We start from the raw sequence: 21,186 nt of genomic DNA on the forward strand, positions 1-21,186 counted from the left end.
GCTTGGGCTAAAGGTTTGTCTGATGTGAAACAGGCCACCGGTCCTTTAACCATTATAAATTCTCTTAAGGTGTGCCAGAATGCCAAAAACAAGTGCACCTCAGGTGCTGTTCCTCACATGGGCCGACTGAATGCCTCAGTGGTAAGTTGCATGCAAGTTTGTCTTTTTTAGATGTGCTTACAGTTGTGTGCATAACCACAACATGGCCTGTTTGACTTGTCCCTTATTCCTTGGCAGATTTTTGGTTTTCTTAACCTCATCCTGTGGGGTGGCAACTGCTGGTTCATTTACAAGGAAACGCCTTTCCACAAATCAGCTACCCAGCCTGCAAATGTGGAAGAAGGAGTTAGACCATCATAACTGTACAGCGTGCTCATCTCAAAATTATCTAACATGTAGTGTTATGGAGTGAGTGATTTTGGTACTAATTGTTAAAAGTAAATGCTGTAGAATACAAAGCATACATTTCTAAAACTGCTCCTTTTTACAGCGTAACAATTTTATATTTAGGGCTGTATTATATTAGATACAATACAGAAGATACTAAATCCTGAGTGGGTCAGACTAAAACAGCCACAGTCAAAAATGTTGTTCTCATGAATGCTAAGTTTGCATGTTTTATTTATACACAAGAAGTGCTTGTAATCTCAAATGATCCTGCAGATGTACGCCTTGATGATAAATTATAATGCAGCATCATGTCACCCTGTTAACCGCCAACGGTATTTTTGTACCATGAATCATTTTTGCCATCTGCAATGTCTTAAAAAAAAAACTCAGGGCTTTTGATGGAAGAATTACAAAATACCTAATGAATATAAAATACTTGAAGTGTATTTCTTGTTAACATAAGTCTAGATTGGAGACAAAATAAGAATTCATCCCAATCGGTATCAAAAAGTGAGTGTGTTGCAAAGAATTGTTAAATTGTAGTTTATTTGGAAAAAAAATAATTCAGTTGGCAGTGTGGGATTTATAATTGAAAAACTTTTGTGTTATGCCTTGTCACCTCAGTGTGTTAGGATCATCTCACTATATAAGGCTCATCTCACCGTTTTAAGTTTAACAGCTAAATATTATGTTCAGTTTGTTGCATGTATGTTCAGAGCATGTTAGTTCTTTGACTTTTGCATTTAAAACATTACATTTATTAGTTAGAACTTATCTGAGGGATGATTTTTATTTTTGTCCTGCATATTAATAATATTGAAGTGAAAAAATGTCTGAGAAAATACCCCAGGAAGTTCCTACAGTATTTGAATGATCATTATGCTATGAATTATACTACCTTAACTATAGTCAATTCATTTTTTTTCTATAAACAATTGGTGATCCCTAACATGTTACATCTAACTGTAGATGTTTTTATGTTGCTTTTGCCTGACCTCAACCTCCACTGTGTCATGAAAGAGGATAGGCTGTTTTTCTCTCTTACTGCTGTTACGCTTTCCTTTTTTGACTTATAGCCTTGCTTGATTCAGTTTCTAGATTAAACCACCACTGTGCTGATAAACGGTCATGTACTCTGGATGAAACTGAAGTTCTTGTTACAGTCCAAAAAGGTACTGTTTGGACATGAAATACTGTGCATCATTAAAAGGAAGAACTACTTTTGGGCTGATTCTTTCTCAGCGGTGAAAAGTAACTAAATACATTTACTATGTAAAGTACAGTTACACTGCGCTGCTACTATTTTACTTAAGTAAAGAATCTGAGTACTTCTTCCACCACTGTTCTTTCTCTGGTAGCACAAACGATGTGTTCATTAAACTGGGGAAGCACACACACTGAGCATAAGGTTCAAAAAGTGGACTTCAGTCCAGTACAGGCTGCACATGAGGCGGTGATGCGTAGCTTCATCAGCTGATAAGAGTGTTTCCAGAAAACAGGCGATTCTTTCATATTAAGGAAGAGGATGTCCCTGTTTTTGAACACAGAGTGAACAGCCTGTACCACTGAGTGAATACTGCCCCAAAGAGCCAAGACACCAGGGCACAACCTTAATATCAGCTGTGATTTTTTATTTTATTTTATTTAATCCAGTCATGATGTTACACGGTATAGATAAAGGAAGGAATTTTCACGCTCGGTGTGATTCAGATGTCCTCTCTGCTGAGTTTCTGGTTCATAATCTAAAGCTGTGGGCTGCTGGGAGGAGATGGTGTCCACATTGTCTGACCACAAACAGGCTGCTGTTCACCGCTCTGTCGGACTCGATTCAGTTATTTGTGTCAGTCATTGTTCTTTCATTAAAATGGATTTGCAGTTGCAACAATAGCTGTTTCCATCTTGGCCAGTGGTGTCTGCCTTTTTGTCATATGATAGTAAAACTAAATAGGCCTGTTTGGTTAAAAGAAGATCTCAGCAGTGGGACTACTGGTGTGTAGATGGTTCATCACATGAAAATACATTCTGCAGGCAAAGTTGTAGGTTTATTCTAAGTAAGATCAGCCTATATAGACCTATTTAAATATGACCTTGGCAGTTCGACCTATGATTGTTTCTCCTGACTTTCCAGCTGTGTGCACTAGAGGATGTTACGGCATAAGCACATAGTTTCTACTCTGTTTAAATGTTTGAACCTAAACTTGTCATCTATTATAGGGCAGCAACTAATTAGGTTCATCATCAATTAATATGCCAGTTATTTTCTTAATTAATAGATTAACTGTGATGATCAACAGTCCAAAACCAAAAGATGTTTGTCATTGTTTAGTTTATCGTAAACGTTTTTAAAAACCAGCAAATATCAACCTATGAGAAGCTGAAACGAGAGAGATTTTCTTGGCATTTTTGTTTACAAAATGAATTAATTTACTCAACAAAGCGGCTTAATTAACTTTCTGTCAATCAGTCCCCCAACTCCTCATATACAATCTTTCACTGGGTAAAGTACAGGGATGATGCAACAGAAGCTACCGTTTTGACCGTAATATTATTTGGTTTCAGAACTATAGATTAATGTAAAGGAGAGCAAAATGATACAAAATGACCACAAAGAGATTCAAAACAAACACCAAAAGACACAAAAGATCCCTTAATCTCATATGTATTCTCTCTTTCTCTATTGAGCAAATGAAACAGCACTGTTTCTATTTAATGGGCAGTTCTGAGGTGTGGGGTTTACAGTATCTGTCTGAGAGAGTTTTTGTTTTGAACTATTATGTGCAGTGGTGTAAAGTAATTAAGTACATTTACTCAAGTACTGTACTTAAATACAATTTTAAGGTGCTGAATATTTGCTTATCTGCCTAGATTTCAGAGAGACATATTTTTTACTTTTTAATCCATGACATTTATCTGACAGCTGGAGCTGCTAGTTACTTTTCAAATTAAGATTTTACATTACCACAACAACACAGATGATTAAATACAGTACATTAATAAAGATTACAACTTTTACTTGTGGCCCCTTACAAAACAGTAGTTTGTAGTCGAGGGCTCCTTGTGACATTTCAGGTATTTTCACAAGAAGTTGCTAGCAGCAAAAATCAGAGAAAACAGGAAAACTTTTTCTTTCTTCTCCCATTATTCATTTTACAGTCCCTCAGATTTATCTTGACTGACCTCTAGGTTAGGAACCACTGGACCAGCTACCTACTGTAACTGTACATATACATAACGTTTTAGTGCTGAGTAGTATGTTTCTTCCCAGAATATCTGGGTAATCATTTGTGCCCTGCACAGATTGTAGCAAACCAGCTGAGCCTCCTCCAGGCATTTCAGTGGTCTTTTCTTTGAAAGCCTTGAAAGATTTTTTCCTAGCTTAGGTTCCTACAGTCAAAATGGTTTATAGACATTTGGAGGAACATCTGATTTACTCTATTAAATAATTAGCTAAAATTTCTCAACTCTTCTTTTAATCTTCAATAATACAGTTTACAACAGAGGTGGCCATTAAATGTCAGTGTTTACATAAAAATGCACAGTACTTCGTGTTGCCAGTAGGAGGCGTTAAATCATTAACATTTGTCATAATAAGCAGCATGATCAACCTGGTCTTTTCCACTACATCTTATATAAGCACACACTGTATAAACCTGCTTAGACTCTGGTAATGTGACAGGTAATAAAATGTAACTGATGTATCGTAAATTGGTTCGTCATTATTAGAAATCATATTTTGTTGCTTGGATATGTCACCCTCAATATATTTAATTAGATTTAGACAAAACATTGCTGAAAGTCATTTCATTACTAATCTCAGAAATGCATGCTCTTCTGTCCAAAATATCCAAAAATGGTTGCTGTATATTTGCTGTGATAAAGCTCCAAACACGAGTCACTGTAATTTTGGCAAAACATAACAGTTTTGTCCTTAAAATACTCCAATCAGCTGTATGATATAAAAACAAATAACCACAAGAATATGTTCTTGTTAAAGATGATTTCTGGTAAAAGTGAGAAACAGCAGTAAAAACTGAGGCACCACAGGGTGTAACTCTTGATCTTTTATTAAATCAAATGATATATCAGTATTCTTTTTCTTTAATACCTTCTAGGTTGCACCTATCCTGCAGTCAGAGAAGCTCAACATGCAAGGCCAGTCCCTTTTAGTTTTAGCTTTCAGATTTTATATCTGTGACAACCAGCCAGTTCATCTGGAGTGATCAGCAGTGGTCAATAAATTATGTGCTTTTAATTCTGTTAAAAGCTCCACTCTTGTCCTGAGGACACTTGTAGTAGCATATTGTAGAAGCAGCAAGCTTTTAACTCCACTACCTCAATAATGTTTCTGTAACTGCTACTGCATGGCTAGAAGACTAGCGATAGATGTATCCCGGGCAGTGAGAGACCACTCCCTTCTCAAATCTGTGAGAACTGGTCATTAAGGGAACAGTTAATGTGTCATTACTGCAATTAGCAAAGGGGCCTGTGAACTGCACAGATCACAAAACCAAAGAGTTTGTCTTAGTAATGCTGCAAATGTGAAAAACTTTACATTGCAGTTATTATGTTTTCACACATTAAAACTTAAAACTGACATAGTCCTTAGAAGATTTATTTACCCCGTGTCTTTAAATCCATTCAAAACCCACTGTGTTTCAGAAAACCCTTTGTGCGGCTGGACACATCTCTTGAGTTTCATACATCTCAGGCTTTTAGTAAAACAATTATTTTCTTATAGTCAGAAAAGCTGTTGCTATATATATGTCATAAGCTCTGTGATGGAAAAGCCCCCTACCTACAGTGTCCTACATAACCTGACATCGCCACCAACAACAGACCACTGTGCTTTTTCCTTAGATTCCTTATGGCTTAATGAGAAAAGTCAAATACTGACAGTAATTGGTGGCTACATTCTCACTGCCCGTTAGGATGAATCATCTCCAGTGATGTCAAAACTGGCACCCTTACTAAGCAGTTTTAAAACATGTTCAAGGGTCTTTTCTGTTTAACTGTTTTCATCAGCAAAGTGTAAAACACATCCAAAAAACTAAACCCTACCCCACTTAAAACTATTTATGTCAAGACTTGAATGTTGAAACAGCTAACAGCAGCACAGTGGCAAATGAAATACAAAATGATCAAGAACATCGGATTATACAAAAATACAGACAAGAACACAGGCAGTACACTGATAGAATGTAGTAGTACACAACTAATTAATACACAGAAGTGAGTCTTACATATAGATACTGTATTTATAGAGATATATATAGGAAGGCAGATTTACTTTGGAGGGACCAAAGCCACTCTTCTCCTCTGTGTTAGGACCTTCTCCATAGCATTTAGTTTTTCTCTGTACATAGATGCAACTTGTATTTTGAGTGACAACCTACAGATGAAGACCACCCATTAGCCACAGCAGATTTCACTGTCTTGACATTGGCTTACTGTGGGACAAACACATGCTATGCCCTGATGGTCTAATAGTTCACATTCTGTGACTGACTTCTGCTAGCTTGTCATGCTGCCTTGAGTGTCCAGGATTTGAAAGGGATTCTAGATTATTCCACTATGTGAAAGCAGGGAACAACCCATATATTTCAGTTCTGGAAGGTAAACAGACAGATTCGTCACCAGCTGCAGCCCGTCTGCACTAGTGCTAAATGTGGCTTTATTCAAGGGCATCATTTTTGCTGCACTCTGCTTCTCCACCTGGTATTCCTATGTGTGAGAGAGTGGAATGATTCACGCATCAGCTATCTGATTAGTGTGACTTCCTTTTTCACCCACACAGGAGACGCTGCGGTGCACACAGGGACTGTGAATATTCCCAGGATTGTGTACATCTTAACATTTGAGACTTTGATATTTTCATTGGAAGATGCAAGTGATTTCACATTACTGTCACATTTCATAAACACCCATCAGCCATAACGTTATGACCACCTTTCTAATCCAGTGTAGACAGGAGTCAGTGCAGCAGTTAGCTGGCACTTGCGTCACTCTGAGGCTCACAGCACATCTTCTGTGAATCCGTTTGCTTCCATAGTTCTACTGCCAGGAAGAGCATGAATGTGTCAACCATTCATTGAAAATCCTATGGAAAAGCAGTGAAAACTGTGGCTGTGAGGACAAGCTAGAGAGAATGTTTTAGACACATTCAACAGCCTCCCCACTCTAGGTGTGATATCACCACTATAGCCTCTGAATGTTTCTCTTCATAGAGACCAATGTACAGTATTTCTCACTTTTAACCATTTTAACAAAGGCTCAAACTAATTTTAATCTTCTGAAAAGGATGAATGAAATTTTGAAGCTTAATCTACAGCAGATCAACTTCATCACCAGTGAGACTTGGGGATCTACAAACCTGTCGCTGGTTCACAGTCTCTCCTTCCTTAGACACTTTTGGTAAGTACTAACCACTGCAGACCAGGAACACCCAAAAGCGACAGCAAAATGGGTGGCTGCAGCTTGCAGGCTGATTAGCATTGTGGAGGACGAGGGTCTGCTTGAAATAATTTAAGTCACATCCAAAGACTGAACGTATGAATTGCCTTCGAGAGCCACCACTGTAACCAAGATACACAACTTGTATGAAGACGAGAAAGCTGAAGTGGAGGGGGCGTTGGGACAGACAAACACAGTCACGCTCATGAGAGACTACTGGACAGCTCTCAGTAATCATAGTTACCTTGGGTTCCCTTTGAGGTACATTTAGAATCAGTGGTGGAAGAAGTACTCAGATCCTCTACTTAAGTAAAAGTAGCAATACAACAGGGTAAAAATACTCTGTTACAAGTAAAAATCCTGCATTCAAAATGTTACTTATGTAAAAGTATAAAAGTATTAAAAAGCATTAAAACATACTCAAAATACTAAAAGTAAAACGACTTATTATGCAGAATGGCACATTTCACATTCCTGTATATTGCATTATTGTATTATAATTACTGATACATTATTATGTTCATCACATTTAATGTTGCAGCTGGTAAAACAGGAGCTAGTTTGTACTGGCTTATATGCATTTAATTTGAATTACTGCTGGGAGACTTGGGAACTTCCACCAGGGATCAATGAGGTCTTATTATACTGTATTTTTTTGCTTTAATCTGGTTCTGAAAGATAACTAGTAACTATATATATAAATGTAGTGGAGTATTTGGCTCTAAATTATGAAGTAACAAAAAATGAAAATACTCAGGTATAGATACCTCAAAATTGTACTTAAGTACAGTACTTGAGCAAATGTACTTAGTTACTTTCCACCACTGTTTAGAACAGATTAAGTGCAATTAATCGTGAGTTAAATATGGACAATCAGCCGATTAATCACAAATAATAGATTGACAGCACACATATATAAATATGTGTGTGTGTTGGGGGGGGGGGGGGTTTTTAATTGGAAAGCTCAAAAGTGTAATTTATTCTTATATTAAACTGTACTTTCCAAACATGAGTCAGTGGAAGAGCAAATGTTCAATGAAAGCTTTGTGCGTTTCGCTCATAAACAAGTGACTTAAAGGGCATCACATTCATTGCCTTATTGAATGAGTGCTTTTGAACTTAAGTAAAGGCAGCCTCATAATGGCGCGGTACAACTAAAGCAAACGCATCTGGGATGAACTGAGGTGGTCAGTGTACAGAGCGCCAGAGAGAACAGCTTTGTGTTGCTGTGACTCATGATAACACACCTATCATCTCCATCTGAGAACAACAAAGCCATGGAAAGCAGAGGGATCCCATCAAAAGATGTAATTAGCATTTATGCCAGTCTAGTTTTGTAGTGTTATTAAGTCAGCACAGTTTAATGAAATCACTCTGTCTTCTTTATGCTAAGACACAGTCTCCTGTTCTAAACCTTGATAAAATATGCACAGAAAATGATGATGTGACCGGTAAATTCAGTAATGAAGAGATAAAGTGACCCTCTGAAGGATATAACCAGAGCTCTCTGTGTTACACCGGGCTTCCTGTCAGCTGCTACAAACTCTAAAACCTGCTCTCTCCTGTCAAACAATGTACAGACTCATTTATAATATTCATAAACTTCATCTTATGGAGGAAACTTGTAGGTTTCATTAGGTGTAGGTGGCAGACTCTAACTCTTACCTGCTAATACAATGTACATCATTTTATACCGACCACAAGGTAAAACAGCTACATTTCACATCGGTGTGACATTGGGAATTGTCCATCTCCGCAAAATGCAAGATCAAATACTTAAATCTATGACATCATTTAAGACATGTGAATACAACAGTTTTATGTTTTTTGTAAGCTGTGTACATTAAAATATATCAGGATTTTGTGGAAGGTGTACATTTTACATACAGGAAATTATAACATAAACGCAAACCGGCAGCTCATCATCGGCTTGGTACTTAACTAGTGTGACTGAGAGAAACAAATGTTGTAACTTGGCTGAGAGGAGTCAAACTCTGCAGTACAGTTAAGTGGCACGTCAGTGGACAATAAACAGAAGCCTGTTAGCCTGTGTAAGGACCATGGCAGAATTGAGACAGTATGTAGATACTCAGTCAAGACAAAACACTTCCCTGCAGCTAATGTGTATCTGCTGGAAGCATTACATGTTTCTAATTGTATAAGGCTTCAAAAGTTGATTTTGGGTTATACTGTAGCTGTGCATGATCTAAGAGGCAACTATTTTGATACAGTTTTACAACATACATCTATGTAAACGTATTCCTTAAACTAGCAAAGGAACAAAGAGCTCTCTCCTACAGTGCTATACATACAACTATGTATATGAATAAGGATCAGTCTGACGACTATATCTGAGTACAGCTAAGTACTGGCTATGGAAATGACTTGCAATGGCCTCTTTATATAATGTTTGTGCTACTGTTGTCTCCATATAAATGACCAAATGTCTGATGAATCCACATTTCCTTTATCCCACTCTTTACTGATCAGTCTGATATAATGTGGGTTTATGGCATGCTGTTTCTCAATAAATGACTCAAGGTTCATGACACGTACTCACAGATTTGTGACTGCAGTCTGTCCGAGTCTCTGTGTTGATAGAGGAGGGGCTAATGTGTCCATGCTCTAATGTTTACGTAAGATGCTATTTATTCTAGTCTTTGTAATAAATATAATAATGACCCAGCCATGGTTTCATTATATACTGTGTGTGCAAACTGTTTATAGTTTTTTAAAATCTAATTTCAAACCCTGTGTTGTATCGTACGCATTTCTCACGTTCGTTCAATTTAATTTATCATTTCCTGAGTGCCGAAATCAACAGCATATCTACCTTTTACTCTCAAAAGACTTCAGCAGTTTCCGCTGTGCATGTACGTTACCACTCCTTCACAGTATGAATTTTAAGTGCTACAGATTAAAATGCTGGGAAAGTCCTGCTTATTGTCCTTGTCAACAACAAGACAGTTTGTTTTTTTTTTAACTCCCTTTGAGATCCTTATTTCCGCTTGCCATCATCTCCAGGTCAGTGTGCTTTCTCCATTTCAAGGTCACAGTCACAGTTTACATGAACTAAGACATGACTCATATTGCACCATATACACATCTAGTCATGTGGTATCCATCGTCTCATCTCAGACCACCATGGGAGTGTCTGAGAAGACGGAGCTGATGGACCCTGCTACAGACTTCTTCCTCTTCCCCCTCACGAGAGAACCAACCTCTGCATCCAGATCATCATCGTCCTCATCCCCATTGGGATTCCACTTGCCGTTCTGACCCTGCAAGTCCTTGGAGTCTATGAACGCCACGTGCCTGTTCATCTCGACCTTGAGCGCTGGGTCCTTATGGGTCGGTGTCACACTGAGCATTGAGGAGTGGATGCTGTCCTCACCCCGAGTCTTACCCTTGCTGGGGCAACAGAAACAGCGACATGGCGTCAGGTAAAGGTACATGAGCACCAGAACCACGCTGGCCAGGCATCCCACCAAGGTGGTGTAAGCTGTGTTCATGGTCTCCCCACTCCCATGCATGGTGAAGTTGTGAACTTTCACTACCACATAGATTGTCTCATTGATGGCCTCGCTCACTGCAAAGCATGTGTAGGTCCCGGAGTCCTCGGGCCTCACTGGATTGATCTGCAGACTTCCATCTGGCAAGACTTTGGCTGTCTGGTTGCTGCCAGGTGTCACCACCACGTTACCAGGCATTGTCCAGGTCTGTGACTTTTTCCGGTATTTGGTGTCACAGCGAAGGGTGAGCTTTTGCTCCAGGAAAGCCTCTTCATCTGCCTCCTTGAATGTGCTGCAGTTCATGCTGTCACCACTGAGATCAAAAACACCTAACTGGGTTTTTTGTGGACCAGGCAGAATGCATGTGTAGTCATCTTTGAAGTCCACAGCAGAGTTGAGTTTTCGAATGTACCAGTGGGAAAGGAGTGTGTAGAGATCACAGTGACACAGCAGAGGGTTATTGTGGAAGTAGAGGCCATTTTTAATCCAAGCAGGCAGCACCTGGAGCTCCTCAATGGGCAACATCTTAATCTTGTTGGAGGACACATCCAGGAGGCCTAGTTTCTCCGGGCGGGACTTCTCCTTGACCAGCTCCAAAGGGAAGCGGGAGATTTGGTTCTGACTAAGATACAGCTTTTGAAGATTTTTCATTCCAATAAAGGCTGAGCGGTCAATCTGCGAAATTTGGTTATTGTACAGCAAGAGGACCTCCAGGTTGGCTAAATGCTCAAAGATGTACTCATCCAGCTGCTGCAAATTGTTGGAGGACAGGTCCAAGAAGCGCAGTTGTTTCACATATACAAAGGCCTTTTCAGACAGGAAGTCGAGACCATTGTGGCTGAGCAAGAGGTTATGGAGCTTCGGGAGCTTATTTGGAGTCCATTCTGATTGCAACCGTGCTATCTCGTTATAGCTGAGATCCAGCACAGCAGTGTAGTGTGGCAGATCAGTTGGGACAGCGGTCAGATTCATCTTGGAGCAGCTCACTATGTTTGAGGCGCAGATGCATGTCTTATGGCAGTTTAGGGTAGATCCTGCTCCCTCTGGGAGCCAGAGGAGAGCCATGCAGAGGGTGAAGAAGAGGGCCTCTCTCAGACACTTACTCCAGTGAGGTAATGTTACCAACAGGCTGTCACCTGTTCTGGTGGAGGGCTGCAACATTGCTAGCAGTTGATCTAAATCCCAGAGAGGTTTACTATGATCCCATTCTCAGAAAGTAGTATCAGAGAGCAGCTGGAGGATTCCCAGACATTGCAGATTGAAGGCTGGAAGAAAAAATAAAGTGGTGATAAACAGATTAGATAGATAGACAGACAGACAAACAGACAGACACACTTTTGCACATTACACATTCATATAGTTGAAGGACAAGTGTTCATTTCCCAGAATTTATCAAGCCTTTAAAAACAGGGGCATAAACTGATGCTGATGTTTCCAGTGCTGTTAAATGTTTGTTTACTTCAGTAATGTTTACAAACACAGCCGTACAAGACGCCTGTTTGTGATTTCCACTACATCTAACCGTCTTCTACAGTTGTATGTAGAATAAATATTTTCAGTTAGTTATTCAAGTATTAAAAGTAATCACCTGAAACGTATGACTTTATTCACTGTTTTGCAGTAAGAGCTTAATATGCAAATAAAGGAGGGTGCACCATAGATCGACTGCAATATCCTCTACAACAATAACAAACACACACGCGCACACCCGGCACGTTCACTAACCCATGTGCATTCATACTCTTAGAAGACATGCATTGATTTTCTTGCTCTTCCAGCACCAGAGACAGAAAAAGGACGTTGTAGGCTACACTACAACATAAGGAAAATCGAACTAAAGAGGCCCAACCTAATGTGAGCTCAGGCAAATATTAACGCTATGTCATATTCTGAATTTGGCTTGTTCATTTGTAGAAGAGCCGTACAAACGTTGCATTGCACCATTCTGTCGGAAAACAAACGAGCACAACACGGAAACGTGAGCTAAGACACCTACCTTCAATCGGGATGCAGTGATGCTGGCTTTCATTTAAACAGCCCCTCGTCTCATTACAGTGTTACTACATACAGATAATCACCTTCCGAGTCTCTGTGTCTGCTGTTGAGGACAATAACGGATGCAGGGAGGGGGGGAGAACACTAGAGATGTCCTCGCCAAAATAATCCCGTTCCACGCGGTATCCAGTCTCCGGTGCCAAAATTACGCAAGGAAAAAACGTAAAGAGCAGACTTTTAACTGACAAACACGGAAAAGCGACTCCTTTTTTAAACAGCCCTCTTTGATTTCAGCGGAACATATTGCTCTGTATACACACGGCCGCATGCCCGTGTTTTGAAGATGATGGCGCATTTTAAGCAGCTACGGTTCCTGTCAGGTCTCATCACCAGCCACGGAGAAAATCAAGACTGAAGGGTCTGTAGCCTGTGGCTCCTCACAGGCCTGCTACTGTCTGTGCACTACTGCTGCTGCTGCAGTGGTTGACGCGCTTGTCGGCAGAGGTAGTGTGTCCTAGTGTGTCCAAATCCTGAAGGCGCTGCTTACCTCAAGTGGCCGCACCGTAATAAACCAGGGAAACGCGCTACTGAAAACCCACAAGTGAAAAATAAACACGTGAAACGTAGTCATTTTGAAAGTGTAAAATGGTTGTATGGCTCAAGATTTAAATGCATAGCTTACCAACATTATTATCGGTCTCTAAAATCAACTCTGCCAAAGAGGTAGCAGCTATGATCCAGTCCAACAACATTATGGTCAGATTGACGCTGAACACATTTATGCGAAAACTATTTTGATCCTTGTGACCATTTGACTTTTCCCCCAGCACTGTTATTAAAGCTAAATGTTCTCACTAATACAGACACAACTGCGCACATTGTCATAATCTCAGTGTTTGTTGTACTGTTAACCTTCCTCTCCTGCCCAGATGTGATTGCAGTCTATCTGTGTATTATATTTAGCAGGACAATCTGAGACAGCCATGCAGAGGGCTGGATGTTATTGTGTGCTTGTAAGTAAAATATAACACATGAAGCTGTTGCATATTTTTCCCATCCTTATCCCAGCCCATCATCCCTTACCACCTGACAGCTGAGTACGTTAACAGTGACTGTATAACAGCATTTTTATTGTATAACTGTATAACAGCTTGATTATCTTTGCTCCAACAAAATGCGATGTCATATTTCGGAACAATGTCATCTTTGACACACAAAAAATAAACACATTTGTGCAACTCCGGGTGTCTCAGCTCTGTACTCACTTGCAGCTCAGTTTTCACCACATCCATACTTTAAAAGTCAAGAGACATAAATCAGTCTTTCAGTTATATTATTTCTCTGGTCATTCAGTTGTTGAGTGCATTATTTTGTGCACGAGTACTCCAGGATGCCACTGACCTGTCCAGCTTTCCAACAATGTTTTCCTCACATTGCCATTCTTGCTCACTGTGCAGACTCTGTTTATGTATTTGATTAGGTCTGTTTATGAGTGCGGGGAAAACCTTGTCATTTTTTACTCAAGTGAATCCACCCACATGCTGCTTTTTGAGATTTTTTTTGGGTTTTCCTAAATTCACAGATCTGCTGCAGCGAGACTGCCATTGGCAAAGCTGTGAGAACCCATGCATTGCCAATAAGCTGCTACTCTGATGTAGCCTCCTACTCAAAATGCCACAAGAAATCATTTAATAAAAGAAGATTATAGCAAGAAGGAACATGGGATAATTGTCATATGCATTATTAACTCATTTTAAGGTATAACTGGACCCTCTTTTGAGAAATTAGATGGAGATATATCAGGATAATGCGCCAGGTAATCAGCTCTGTGGCATACCTGTAAATGGAATTATTGTGATGGATATTGGTGTCATTTTGAAAAGCATGTCTGTATTTTTGCTGATTTGAACCAAACTTAAAAGTCATTTGACCATGATTGGACAGAAAAAGCCAACTCCCTTGGAAATTATTATGACTTACTGTGATTCGAATGTCACTTGGATTTCACCCTTTTAGAATATATCAGGTTCAAACTTTGCATTTGTCTTGATGTAAGGTTGTGTGAGACAGTCAGACATGGCTGAGTAGATATATTACAACTCTGCCAGAGCCAGAGATGTACTTGTACATCTTTGTGTGTGTGAAACAAACAGATTTAAAGCAGACTGATTGACAGGCAGCTATCCTTCATGATTTCAAATTCCAAATGAATTATCCAGACACAAGCTAAATCCTTTGAAACAGGGTTTTCTTATAAAAAAAAAAAAAAAGGGCTTGGACTTTAACCCGCCTCACAGACATGAGTTGAGAAATGAAGGGGGGAAAAAATGGATGAATTTAATTTTGCCTCACAGACATGAGTTGAGAAATGAAGCGGGGCAAAAATGGATGAATATAATTTTAACTTTTAGAAATGTATTCCATGATATATGTATGTATGCTGGGATATACATTTTTTTTTCATTAGGCCTCGAGTCACATTCCAGCAAATACAGGTCTGAACCAGTGTGACTGAACGTGTGTGAAACCTCTGTCTGACCATAGCACTGTTGCACTGTGACTCTGGTGAGATGGCGCTGAAGTGATTAATGTGCTGTTCGACTCCACTTCCTGCTGTGATAGGGATAGTGTTGCCTGGCAACTGCCTGCAGCCTTTTGTTGACTGTTTTGGCTCGGTGGTAGATCTGAGGTGCCTTCTCTTGTTCTCTGGGGTTTCTAGCACAGATCGATGTCTCAATCTCTGCACATAGGATTTCTAGAGAGTCAGTTCTCTATTAGCACAGAAACTGACAAAGTTACCAAATCTACTTTCCTGTTATCATTTGTGAGCAGAAGTTAAAATACTCAAAGGGTAAAATGTGACAAAACCTTTGTGTTTCTCTACAAGGAAGGCACATTCCACCATTTATTAGTCATTAAGTGGTAGCATTGTTAAATGAGTATAGCTCTTGTATTCAGCACATTAGCAGCTAGGAAGCCACTACTTCACCTGAGATGACCTGATCATATTTCACAAACATGGAGTTACAGCAGAGCCGTCATTCAGAAAGCTGTTAATCTCGTTGTATGCCTTTGAGGATTATGACTGATCGCTTGCTTTTTGAAGCCTGCTCACACCGATGTAAATGTTTACATACAGCCATCACCAGGCTTCTCTGCTGACATGGTAAACACACACTCTTGTCTCTGAGCTGACTGGTTTACACATCATGCACAACTAGCCTCCACTCTGGCTGCACACATTAGACCTGCAGCTGAGTCAACAGCATGGCATACAGTTCATAGGTTGATTTTTTTTGCCCATTATGCATTATTATAATCACTGCATCTGTCAAGATGTTAGTTTTTAAAACTGCTAACACTGTTTTATTATTATTATTATTATTATTTTGCTTCTTAGGGACAGTGGAAACAAGCTGGGAATGATGGCACATCATCACCTTGTAAGCTGATGTGGAAAACCTGATAGCAAACAGATGCTTATTTAGACATCCCAGCAGTTACAGAGCTTAGTTTTTAATCTGGAGTCATGCTGGTGTCAACATGATGTATGCACAAAAGTCCTCCAACCCATATGACCCATGTGGTCATTTTTCCCATCCTTCTCATATGGACCGTAGAGGCATCTCATTAAATAGCTTTCCCACGATAGCAGGAGGAATTGAAACAATCCCTCCAGCATTAACAACAACGTACGTCGCACTACCATGCTTTATAGACCTTCATCGTCATTGAAACAACCATAAACATAATGGCCAGCTAGCAGCAAACTACTAGAATGCCACCATCTTGGAAACTGTCATAAGATTGATGTTACAATTTTGAAACCATCACAGTTTCATTTTCAACACAAACTACTTGGTTAGGTTTAGAAAAGAAAAACTACTTGTTACGTTGAGGAACAAAAACACAAGCCACACACTGGAACTGAACTAAGCTTTTCTGATGGAAAGTCCTGTGTTTTTTTTTGCACCTGGCCATCTATTCCAACATCCCCCTGATGTGGATTTTGTGCCTCTATATAATAGGTCATATTACTTTACTTTCTTTGTGTCATAATGAATACAGTCGCCAGATGTCACCAGACTATAACACATAACAGTTTGTTGTAATAACCTGCTGGCACAAATGACATATACTGTCGTATTTTGCAAGAGGACAGTCTCTGTATGCAGGTCTTTTAACTCTCTTTTTGGTCTCCTCCAACTCCTCAGGGAAATATCTGGCTATTTATGCACCACTATGTTCACCAGCTAGTCTCTATGACAGTTTCGGATTATGAGAGTGGTGAGAGTGAACCAAAACAGCTGTGGTCTGAACATCTAAACAGAGACCTGAAACTCTAATAAAGGATTATAAACCTGGCAGGAGCTTGAGTGAGCCTTTCACATTTTCACATTGTTTTCACATTGTCAGTTAATACTTTTTTACTCTAGAAATATCAATGATAGCGGCTTTAAAGTTATTAAGATGTAAAATATAGTATGGTTTGTAAGTTTATTTGTTGATAATTCAGGTAAACACTGGCACAGTTTGCTCCAAAGACATTGTGCATAATGCATTGGCGTGAAATAAGTCAAACAGAGGTGTGTCTGATGTAGGAAACCATAGCAAAGTGAGGCGTTTAGCTGATCAGGGGGTCAATTTGCCTTTCATACAGCTTCACCTCCCACTGACTCAAAAAAAGGAGACTTGCAGGAATAGCTTCAAGAGAAAAGAGCAAAAAAAAAAAATCTGTAATCTTTGCTTAGCCTATGTCTGGACGGCTCTTGGTTTCCATGGAAACACTTTCAGTTTTGTGTTTGTGTCAGAAGTGCAGAGATGAAACAAGGTCACTCAACAATCATATCTCAGTGAAAAAGCCCACATGGATGGCACATGCTTCGGTAAAGGCAAAGCTGTTTGTAATCTGGGCACATCTTCTTCTCCGGTCACTTAGCAACAGGCTGTGCTTCAGCCATGTGCGCTCTGATTACTGAAACCACTACCCTATATTATTGAGAAAGGGCTGCAGGTGTCAGCCTACACAAAGGCGAACATTAACAATGAATGTAATCAGGAGGCAGGGCACACATTGTTTTCACTCAGTAATTAAATCTGTCACTAATGTCATTAAAAACTTTGCTGTAATAACTTGGCATAATTACCTCTGTCAGGTGAAACTGTGAAGCCAAAGATCATTTACAGACATACTTAAAGCTGCATGTGTGAAATATTAAATCTGCAATTAAATGCACCATGATTACATACAAAACAAAGGACACAGTATTGTTTTGTTGATATTCTGAATAGAGAATTAGAGAAAGTGATACTGGATGAAAAGGTATTTCCCAGTCTGTGTCTCTAATACCTGTTAATCCTCTCCTCAGGGTAAAGATAGAGGAGTTGATGCATGCTGGCTGTTCCCAAAGGAAACAAATGATTCTCTACTAATTAACTATGTGGGAAAACACTGATAATCCCCTGTCTTTGAAATAAGAGCCGTGCCCCTGCACTCAGCCAATAAGATGAAGCCCCTTGTAGAAGATGGGAAAAGATTAAATAGTGACTCACTGCCTTGGAAATGTTTGGCTTGCTGTGTTAGAAACAACAAGTCAAATATGGCTTGTTGAAGATGTTAAGGATGCAGATGCTGCTGCTTAGAAATTGCAGTACCAGTTTTAGTCTAGAATACATCTTGTTTTCAGCGCTCAGCCCCATGTGTGTCTGTGTTTTTCGTCCTAATGTCTCCTAGTGTTTTTGACTCAGCGCCTTTTGTAACCGCCTGCTCTGGAGCCATTTTGGGAGCTTGTCAGGGAGGTGCAGCTGGCGAGGCAGCAGCAGACAACACAGAGCCCATTGCTTGGCAGAGATGACTTCCCGTTCCTCACAAATGACTGACAGTATGCACAACCCGGACTCCCTCTTCATTATCTTTACTAAGGGCCCCTCAAGCCAGAGTGGAATGGTTCAAATGCTGACAGGCAGGACTTGTTTACTGAGCACTTGGCTTTTTCCCCTTCCCCTGACTTTTAAGTTCTAAGTTCCCGTGTCTGCAGCCACTAGTGGCACATCAAGCCTGGGTGAAGAGGTCTTCTCTTCAGCTCTCTGGTCAGATGGCTATGATTATGCTCAGGGAGAGAGAAAATTGTATCTGCGTTTTTGGAGTGGAGTGCTGTAATGAGGCCGAGAGGAAAACCTTTTTGGAAATAATAGGGTGCAGTCCTCAGTATTTTTTTAATACCAGGAGGTGATAGTGCCATGTTGATACATGTTTCTTCATTAAAAACAAATAAATAAAATGTAGCACAGTAAAGCAGTTTGAAATAAGAATATACTACTGGGGTGGCTGTGGCTCACGAGGTAGGGCAGTCGTCTCCTGACCAGCAAGTTGGTGGTTCGACTCCCGGTCTCCCCACATGCCTAAGTGTCCCTGGGCAAGACACTGAACCCCGAATTGCTCCCGGTGGCTTGATTAGCGCCGTTGTGTGGCAGCTGTCGTCATCGGTGTGTGAATGTGTGCGTGAATGGGTGAATGGTGGTATGATCTCCCTGTAAAGCGCTTTGGAAAAAAGCACTATATAAATACAGTCCATTTACCATTTACTATTACTACTGTAGCACCAAAATGGAATATCAGGTCATATTCTCCAAGACCTCAGCTCACTAAAAAAGGAATAATAGAATCAGTGTTAGTAGATACAGTAAGGAAGTATGATTGAGAGGCCGAGGAACTACTGTATATCTCTGAGATTAAAGGACCTGAAAACAGATCTACAAATCTGCTGTGTCTTCACGTGAAATGCTGATGAAATGTCTTTGAAACTGTAAACCAAGTGGCTGTATAGGAAGCTGCATAGAGGAGAGATCACTGATGGGAGGAGACTGGAGGGTGGCAGAGTAACAAAGAGTTGGACAACATGTCCTTTGGCTTTTCTAAGATAAGTGTCCTGTTGCATCATTAGATCAGGAGTGTTTACTGCATGCTGTTATTTATTCAGTTCTGGGTTGTGAATAATGGAGCACATACTGAGGAGGTTCCTTGTCAGCAGAGACGAGGACACAGCCAGCTGAGGGGATCGAGTCCCTATTTTTACTTGTGTGTAAGTGTTTACACTTGCCAGACAACTTGTTTGTACATTTGCCAGGGTAACTGCGTGTACATCTCTTCGACTAATGGACATATCGATGTTCCCTGCTGCTTCTAAAATTAACCATCGTTTTCAGAGCACTGAGGCACACCTTCTTGATTCCCTGGCTGACTGTCATCAAATACTGAGATTAGGTCACTTCCCCCCCTGAACTCTGACCTTCACTGCCAGCCAAAACAAAATCTGACTGCCCTGATTACATAAGACACACTCCTAAAGCATGAATACACTGCAGTGACTCCATTATGTATAAGAGCATTTCATAAACCAGTATGAAATTTTCTCTATCTAATCAACCCTCATTGTTAGATAGGTTTATCCTTAGTGTTAAGAAGGAGAATGGTGACATCTCCATAGACTCCATCAGAACCTTTTTTTTACAGCAATGGTGGATCATGGGAACATTGACTAGTTCCAAATATTAAGAGCAGTGCCACGGAGCTACAAGTGAACACCACTTATATGATTTTTGAAGCCCAAATACAATCAACAGAAGTAAAAAGCTATTGTTAAGATATAAATGAACTACACCATGATCCCATGACCATCCCATCCCATGTTTAAACATAACAAGGCTGTAAAGATGGGCTGGTGAGAAGATTAGACTCTGTGGTCAGCTTGATGATATGATATCCCAGAAAACCACTGTAGTCTCTTTTAGCCACTTGTTAACAACCAACAGGTAAGTGCAATGAAATCACAAGAGGGGTATTTACTGACATATTTTATGTCATAGAATAAAACATGAACATGTAATGGCCTTGTGTTAACAATAGACCATTTTCTGGTATCTAATCACAAACCCATTCAAAAAACACATAGACTTCAGGGCAAGAAGTGCAAAAATGTTAACTCAGTTCCAGGTTTTAAGACTCATTACTATGGCACTTTATTGACTTGGCTGCTATCTTCCAAAGTAAGAAGTTGAAATCAATAGCAATAATTATAGTTCTGACATTTTAAGTTAGCGATATGTTTCAAAACATGTTTCAAAACATGTTTCATAACCTTTTTGACTGTCACTTTCAAATTATAATAATTAGGTACCTAGCTAACTAGTTAAATTAACTGAGCTAGCTGAAACAACAGCACACAGAATTAGTTTGCAAGGTTGTACAAGTCATTAAAATAGTAATTGCTGATAAAGCCCACTGTACCCTACAGAAAACAATGGATCTTAATGACTGTTTGGATCTATATGAAGCTGCATGAGTCACTTGACCTGCTGCCATTTTTGACCTCCTCAGTGTCACAACTCTTTTATCTTAACAGCTCTGGGCTTATTTTGCCAATGGGTAGTTTGCTCATTCCTATAATGCACTAGTGGGAAGTAAGCGCAAAAAGCCAGTTCAGCAGCAGCTTTAAAGCCAGACAGACAAAGCCCTGCTGGAACTGGCCTTTGTGATTGTTATATAATGGCTCCTGATGCTGATGGCAGTGTAAGATGAGGGAGGGAATGAGTCAGTTTCTTTGGTGCTAAAGGATATATCTATTATTCAGGTGCAGATTTGCCCTTGGGTGCTCTCCCTTGTTCCCATCTTCCGGCCAAGACTGCAGGTGCTGAGATACACCCTGTGAATGAGCATCCGAGGTGAAAAAGCTCACTGTGGCGGTGCAGCACACCTCTACTTGTGCATAGTTCAGTTTCAAGAAGCAGAAATTCCTTCCTGCTGCAGCCAAAACCATAAATTTCAGGAGAAAAGGCCTGG

The 21,186-nt window shown here is 40.0% G+C and overlaps 2 protein-coding genes across 3 annotated transcripts in view; one reads left to right on the forward strand and one right to left on the reverse strand.

The window, feature by feature from the left end:
- Positions 1-1,610, forward strand: part of sypl2b (synaptophysin-like 2b) — a 3,469-nt gene extending 1,859 nt beyond the window's left edge. The window contains 2 exon segments of the mRNA XM_020619458.1: positions 1-141; positions 238-1,610. The exon segment at positions 1-141 is cut by the window's left edge and continues 1 nt beyond it. Coding sequence (XP_020475114.1) covers positions 1-141; positions 238-360 — 264 coding nt within the window. The 3' untranslated portion in view covers positions 361-1,610.
- A 6,014-nt stretch (positions 1,611-7,624) lies between these two features.
- amigo1 (adhesion molecule with Ig-like domain 1) lies at positions 7,625-13,203 on the reverse strand. 2 transcript variants are annotated; one of them, XM_020614481.1, is made up of 2 exons: positions 12,431-13,203; positions 7,625-11,617 (listed from the first exon to the last, which is right to left on the reverse strand). In XM_020614481.1, the coding sequence occupies exon 2, from the start codon at positions 11,511-11,513 to the stop codon at positions 9,975-9,977; it is 1,539 nt and encodes a 512-aa protein (XP_020470137.1). In that variant the 5' UTR covers positions 11,514-11,617; positions 12,431-13,203; the 3' UTR covers positions 7,625-9,974. The 2 variants fall into 2 exon arrangements, with proteins under 2 accessions (XP_020470137.1, XP_020470127.1); XM_020614471.1 differs by having other exon boundaries at positions 12,349-13,203.
- Between the last annotated feature and the right edge of the window lie 7,983 nt (positions 13,204-21,186).

This window comes from Monopterus albus, unplaced genomic scaffold (genome assembly GCF_001952655.1).
Source record: "Monopterus albus unplaced genomic scaffold, M_albus_1.0 scaffold6.1, whole genome shotgun sequence".
Lineage (NCBI taxonomy): Eukaryota > Metazoa > Chordata > Actinopteri > Synbranchiformes > Synbranchidae > Monopterus > Monopterus albus.